We start from the raw sequence: 7,699 nt of genomic DNA on the forward strand, positions 1-7,699 counted from the left end.
ATAGAGATGGATATCTGGATCAATACTATTGTCCAACTCATAAAATTTATAATCATGAGATCCAAAATATTAAATTATTTTGCCTTATTTTTTTTTGTTCACACATTCACATGCATAGTTATTTTTCTCACACTTATCAGATATTGTTCATATCACAGTCAGCAACACAATTCTTTTCTACACTGAACTCTATTTCTTTTGTTTGAATCTCTCAAGATCTGCAATGTCTCTGACAACAATTACTTTAGCTTGTTCTGGTGTCCCATTAAGTCTTATGAATACCTTACAGTTCCTGGTCCAGGTATCTTGGATGTGCCTTTCCTTCTTCAATAGTCTTGCCTGTCGTGCAATTTCAGCATTTCTGTTGGTGAGATGCTCATTCACATATACGTCGGTTCCCTTTAACTTCTTTCCCATCTTTAACAGTTCAACTTTATATTTCCTGTTCACAAATCGTAGTATGATAGTTGGCATCTTGGTATGTTTTTGTGGAATAGTATGACATGCAGCTATGTTTTTGCTATCCAAAAGAATGTCTTTGTCTTTGAAAAATTGAATAACTTGCTGCTCAAGCAAATCCTTTTCAGCTCTTGGTGCATCTTCCCCCTCCTTGTCACCTGCTGTACTCCGTGCATAGGTGTAGTGATTTGTCTTCAGTCCAGAAATAATCACATCTTCCATTCTTGTATACTGCTCCAAATCTTCAACTCTTTTTTCCAGCTCTTCAATCTTCTTATCTTTTTCCTTAATCACAATCTTCAATTGTCTTACTTCTTCAATTAAGTCCAGTAGTCCTGCTTGCTGTTTCACCACCTTACTCAATTCCTCTGACATGAAGTTAAGAGACTTCTTAACTTCTTCAATATCTTCTGTTAGCCTCTTAGTTGTCATGTTTCTTGATCACCAATTTGAATTCTTAGAAGACAAAATGAATTCCAGACTCCAGGTAATCCAATAGGCCAGGTGTTACTTGTAGAGCACATGTGATGAAAAAAAGGACCCTAAACTTCAAAATTTGTGGAAATACTCACACAAAATGAAGCAGAACTTCTTTGTGAAGATACAAGTCTTAACCAATCGTTTGGATGTTAAGTTCTTTTCGTGATGTTTGTTGGATTGCTAAGAGTAACAAACACAGTTTTCCCAATCAGCAGCCATCTTGGTTCAGTCAGGTCTAGCATGAGCATGACAGAAACGGGTTATAGTCCTCCCACCGTGTTTTAAATTGTGTGCGCGTGTGTGTGTGCTTCCATTTGCATTTGTTTTGTTTCTCACTTTTAAGATCCCTGCAACCCAAACCCCTGTGGCACTGGAAGCACCTGTGAGGCCCGTTATGATGATTATGTATGCTTGTGCCTGCCTGGTGATTTCTACCGCAATGATTCAAACAGTTGTGAACGTTGTAAGTATTTGTTTGTGTGCTGCTATGAAGTTTTTACTTTATTTAACAGTGACATAATGAAGATTATACAGCAATATACAATTCTACGTGGGATGGAGGAAGATGAGTAGATCACTGAAGGACAGGTCATTCAAAACAATTAGTTTAGCTATAGGCATAAATAGTGGCTGAGTTTGGTAAACTGTTAGCCTGGCTTAGCAAAGTTAATACAATCTGTGAAACAAAATTTCATGTCAGTAATTAACATTTTAGATTTAGTTTACTTTATCCATGCAAAGCTAAGTGTAAGAATGGCAAATTTGATTTTTGTCTGGGACTAACTTTGGACAGGTGAAGGGACATCCTCAAATATTCTTGTTTCCATGTGTTAGCAGGTTAGATTTTATGCTAGCTACCCAACTAGCTACCTGTGCCTGTTAGTTGTAGCTTCATATTTAACAGACAGACAGTGTATGAGACTGGGATCAATCTTCCTCCTATCAGCAAGAAAATTATATTTATAAAGTATAATTTTATTAGTTTTCAAGTTTCTTCTGATGATATTTTCTTGTTTTCAGCCAAAGTCTTCCCTGGAAAACTTAAACTGAAAAAAGCATTTAATGAAAAAATGAGAGACCGCAAATCAAAGGAATTTAAAGAAACTGCAGATAAAGTTATTGCTGAGGTAAGTAATCGGTTAGTACTCTCTATCAATGAATGTGTCTTTATGGACATTTTTTAAAATGCACTTGACATTATAAGATAAAGTTATACTAAAAACAATTCTATAACTTGTTTAATCAGTATCACTACTTATATTGAGCAAAACATATTTTCTTTTGAAAACACAGCTGTATAAAGTTTATAAAGGGACGAATGGTTACTCTGGATCTATAGTGCTGGAACTCCGGTAAGTCTCAGACTGACAACAGCTTTTATCATACCATCCTTCAGTCTATTTCACATCACAGTATACTAACATGGTATTGTCCTGAGTAAACACAGGATACAAATTTTCAGTAAATGTGATTTCTGTTTTTACAGGCCAAGCACCACTCCAGTGTCAAGAAATGTAGTGAATGTCGATGCATCAGTACAGATCAGCTACGAGGCCAGTTCTAAAATTACAGAAGATCAAGTTGTACAAACATTAACAGAGTGTGAGGACTGTGTCCTGATTGAGAACACCATTGAGAGTAAGTTTGTTACCTGTATTCCACCATGTTGTGTTGTTTCAGTCACTTTTATGACAATATGTTTCTAGAATGAGACTCACAGTAGATATAGATTTGTTTTCAGAAATAATATAATTGACAAGATGTGTTTCAGAATCCTTTATACTAAATCTATACTGTCTGAATTTAACTATTTCCAGATGATTTAGCTGTAATAAAAATATCATGGGTGTCACAATCAGGGCAGCAGCTGCCATTGCATGCATTATAATCTTTACATTTATAATTCAGTGAGTTATGATGTCCTGATGATGATGATGATGATGATGATATTTTTAAACTGAAGTCATGCTGTTAATTTCAGTCCAGGGTTTATTTCATGGCATGTTAGTGATTCATTTATTTTACTGTTGTACATGTTATGAAACATGTCTTTGAGTACTGAGACTTTTTTTCTCCCCTTCTCCCCTTAAAGCTACGGACCTTTGTGCTACCAATTCCTGTGATAAAGAAACTACAAATTGCACACCAGGCGATGGAACTTACGAGTGTACCTGCAAAGATGGCTACAGGAAAACAGACAACAGTGATAGAATTTGCACTGGTAAGACAATTTATTGAGCAAGATAAGTGTTGTGTTTGTTTCTTTGTGTGTCCTATGGAAACAAACTACAACTTTTTTCTTTTTTACAGCTGCTTGCTCCTTTGGGGAAAAATTGAAAGACAATAAGTGCATGAAGTAAGTACTCCTCCTCCTCCTGTATGTCCTTTATTGATGCAAGTTTGTGTTAAAAAAATACTAAAAAAAAACCTTTTTGTCTTGCAGATGCTCGTTTGGTTATTCTGGTTTTAACTGCTCAGAAAGTGAGTATACTGCATGTTATTAAAAGTGAATGCAGAAACATGGTTACTTAATGACAGCTATTTAAAAGAAAACTCACAAGATTAATGACAACACATGATACAATAGCTAGAAAGGTTATTCAAAAGCTGAAAAACTGTCATAAAAGTTTTTAAGTAACATGTCTTGATGTCCTCTTCATTGTGTGTTATTAGACTGGAAGCTCGTTCTGGTAATCGTGGGCTCTGTGCTTGGAGGACTGCTGCTCATAGCCATCATCCTGCTACCAGTAGTAGCTACACAGTAAGTTTCTTACCAACTCATTCGCCCCATAAATGCGAGAAAGTGTTTTTCTCATTTTGAATTAGACTTGATTGTAGATGCAAATGCATTTAAAATCAAGAGAATTCATTCATGTCTGACAGACATTGACAGATACAATAATAAATTATAATATGTTTTTCCTGCTGTGATTTCAGAAAATCAAACAAAAGCTCCAAGAACAGCAAAAGTGCAGAAATGAAAAAACCCTTCATTAACCTGAGTTCTGCCACACAACCAATGGCTAGCAACAAGTTTGGCCACAGCCAGGGACTCTCATTTAATGGGTCAGCCAATGGCCATTCAGGTTTTCAGAATGGTGGGGTGCCCATGTTCCCACGAGCTGCCAACCCCACCAACAGCATGGACAACAGGACCAACCTGGAGATGAAACCAAGCAATGGCGGACAAAACTTTGGTCATATGAACAGTGGCTCAGTGAGTATGCCTCTGTGTGTCCAAAGAAGAGATACGTTCATTAGACTTTTTTGGTTTCTTAGTGTTTGGCGTTAAATTTACTCTCATTCTTTTTTCCTCTGTAGCAGATATATGATGAACAAGACAACATACGCCCATACGCTCAGACTCGACCTCAGAGCAACCCGTATGCCCAGAATCAACCCAGGATGAACCCATATACTCAGAACCAAGGCCACAGCAACCCGCACTACACACACGATGATGGAAGACGCTACTATTAGTACAAAATCAGAGAAGCTCACCATGCAATGACATTTTTGAAGATTTATGTTTTTAATTTCTTTTTTATTATTACTCTATGTAATGAATCTTATTGAATCTTATGTGACTGACTATAGTACAAGCTGTCATAAACCATTCATGTCTGATCGTGACTACTTTATATCAAGTTGGAGACATGACTTCGAGGACTGGTCTCATTTTTTCATCTGTTTTGGTTAATTGAAGTATGAATTATTGAAGAGTTGTCTATTTAAACTGAATGAGAAACATGGACACTCATGTCCAAATATAATGCGATAATGAGGAGCTGCTTATTATTGTTTGCTGTCCGATTAATACTTCATTTGTCTATGAATTCACTTTTTTATGCAAATGTGTTAAATTTTTGTAATGAACTGAAATTTAATGTTTAATTCAGTTTTTGTGGATGAGACCAGCATCTTCTAATAAAATTATAAGAACCTGTGTGTGGAGCATCAAGCATTGAGGTTGCACATATGTGTGTGTGTGTGTCTAAAAAGGAAACTTAAAGATTCAAAGTCTTGATGTCTAATCTGTCGGTTCGATTCCCGACCAGAGCGTCTGTATTGAGTAAGGGTCCCTCTGCTAGATACCCTATGCTAACTAAGCTTACCTTGGATATGAATGAGAGACGGATAACTGAAGCCATACCAGCTCAGACGTCATCCGAATAAACGAGGTGAGAGTCAGGTGTTGAGATCTCTGTCCAGAAAAGCGCATTTCTAGGTACAGCAAAGATACTGTGCAGGACCCTCAAGCTCCAAGCGAGAAGAATAGACCGCCCACAGGAGTGAAAGGGGATTTTTTTAAATTATTTATATGTGTATATAAATAAACAAGTCCCTATAAATCATTTACACTGGTGCTTATAAAAAATATCTTACTATTCCATCTATAAGTTGCAGATTGGATGATATCCTGCTTTGTATACATAGAGTATATTATATCTTTAACTTCAATAACTGATTAAAGTCAGTAATTATAAGCAAAATAAATATATATTTTACCAGTTTTGTAATGCATCTCTTTATTATCACTATATAATAAATGTAAGTATATTAGTCTTTAATTTATGTTTACATTATACAGTAGCAAAATACACGAACCAGGTTTTGAAATAAAGGTGTTTTTTCAGTGATTCAGCTGAGAAGGCACATATGACTCCTTTTAAGATAAGCACAAGATCCTTTAAAGATAGATCTTGTGCTCAGAACTTTTTCCTGTACTACCATCAGTGCTTCTGTGCTGTCTTTCAGTCCAGCCACTGGTAGGATTTGTCCTGCTCCATCGTCTTCGGAAAGAGGCAGATCTTCGGGGGCTTTATTCCTTGGCTGCTAGCAGTAAGCTCTGCCTGAAACTTGTCGGAGCTGGATTAATCCCCACAACCCACTGTGTTTACCACTCAGGCTTTTGCCTGAAAACATTTAAAGCAATGCCTCATCGCGGCAGGAACCCTGTTTTGCTGCGCAGCTTACCGCATAGTGCGAACTCTGCTCCTGGAAACTCTACCCCTGTCCCAGTGGGTTGCAGCATTAAATGGATGTTAATTAATGGCCACTCAATTGCCAACAAGTCTTATATCTTAAATGACTTGTCCTGTACGGAGAAGCTTGATTTATATTTATTTCTGAGACGTGGCAGCGTGAGAATGATGTCTCACATCTTTTAGAGCTGTGTCCTGCTGACTGTTCATTTCTCTGTGCACCTTGGATATCTGGACGAGGAGGTGGAACAGCGGTAATTTTTAAAAAGACATTTTTATGCCAGATGATCTCCTCAAGCTGTTACAACTCTTTTGAGATGATTATGATAAAAATTGGACGAGAACACCCCATATACGGCATTTTAATTTATCGTCCACCTGGGTCTGCTGCGTCTTTTCTGTCAGACCTACAAGAATTTTTAACTTACACCATTAAACTGGGCAAGGTCATCATTGTTGGTGACTTCAACATTCATGCAGAGGACTCATCAAATAGTACCACTAAGGAGTTCCTGAGCATTATGGACTCTTTTAATGTTGTTCAGCATGTATCAGGTCCTACTCACACGACTGGGCATACTCTGGACTTGGTCTTCACCTGTGGTGTTTTCCTTGACCACATGAACTTAAATGATGTTGCTTTTAGCGACCATAAGTCAGTCTTTTTTAATGTGTCTGTCAACTCAGAGTCTCTTCCCCAAAGTTTTATTAGGCGCAGGCGCTTTATTGATGACTCCGTCATTTTTAAGTTTTCTTCTCTTTTTAATTTTAAACCTTCTGATGATGTTGACATCCTTATTAATTCTTTTAATGAACACTGTCTTGCCATTCATAATCAGCTTGCTCCTTTCAAAACTAGTCATTGCACTGTTAGTTCCCGCACACCATGGTTAAATAATCAAACCCGTGGTCTTCGACGCTCCTGTCGAAAAGCAGAGCGTCTCTGGAAGTCCACTGGGCTGGTTGTCCATCGAGAACACTTCAAATTCAATTCAATTCAATTCAATTTTATTTATATAGCGCCAAATCACAACAGAAGTCGCCTCAAGGCGCTTTATATTGTACAGGAGATCGCACAATAATACATACAGAGAAAACCCAACAATCATATGACCCCTATGAGCAAGCACTTTGGCGACAGTGGGAAGGAAAAACTCCCTTTAACAGGAAGAAACCTCCGGCAGAACCAGGCTCAGGGAGGGGCGGGGCCATCTGCTGCGACCGGTTGGGGTGAGAGAAGGAAAACAGGATAAAGATATGCTGTGGAAGAGAGACAGAGATTAATAATAGATATGATTCAATGCAGAGAGGTCTATTAACACATAGTGAGTGAGAAAAGTGACTGGAAAGGAAAAACTCAATGCATCATGGGAATCCCCAGCAGCCTACGTCTATTGCAGCATAACTAAGGGAGGATTCAGGGTCACCTGGTCCAGCCCTAACTATATGCTTTAGCAAAAAGGAAAGTTTTAAGCCTAATCTTGAAAGTAGAGATAGTGTCTGTCTCCCGAATCCAAACTGGAAGCTGGTTCCACAGAAAAGGGGCCTGAAAACTGAAGGCTCTGCCTCCCATTCTACTTTTAAATACTCTAGGAACAACAAGTAGGCCTGCAGAGCGAGAGCGAAGTGCTCTAATGGACTTAGACTTAGACTGGTTGTTGGGTCTGTATTTCCACAGGCCCCGCTAGTTTAGAGACTTATTCCTCATGAAGAACGGAAAACAAGACAGAACATCTTCAACTGGTCTTTAACTCGCTAACAAGGGAGAGCTTTGG

General features: G+C 38.0%; 1 protein-coding gene across 1 annotated transcript; it reads left to right on the forward strand.

Moving 5' to 3' along the window:
* Positions 1-1,750: 1,750 nt before the first annotated feature.
* On the forward strand, positions 1,751-4,879 carry LOC120441476 (mucin-13-like). Its single transcript, XM_039616707.1, has 10 exons — positions 1,751-1,776; positions 1,960-2,066; positions 2,233-2,291; positions 2,426-2,577; positions 3,032-3,160; positions 3,250-3,295; positions 3,383-3,420; positions 3,613-3,700; positions 3,877-4,156; positions 4,261-4,879. The coding sequence occupies exons 2-10, from the start codon at positions 2,010-2,012 to the stop codon at positions 4,417-4,419; spliced, it is 1,008 nt and encodes a 335-aa protein (XP_039472641.1). The 5' UTR covers positions 1,751-1,776; positions 1,960-2,009; the 3' UTR covers positions 4,420-4,879.
* Positions 4,880-7,699: the final 2,820 nt, after the last annotated feature.

The sequence above is a fragment of the Oreochromis aureus genome, linkage group 8 (assembly GCF_013358895.1).
Source record: "Oreochromis aureus strain Israel breed Guangdong linkage group 8, ZZ_aureus, whole genome shotgun sequence".
Taxonomy (NCBI): domain Eukaryota; kingdom Metazoa; phylum Chordata; class Actinopteri; order Cichliformes; family Cichlidae; genus Oreochromis; species Oreochromis aureus.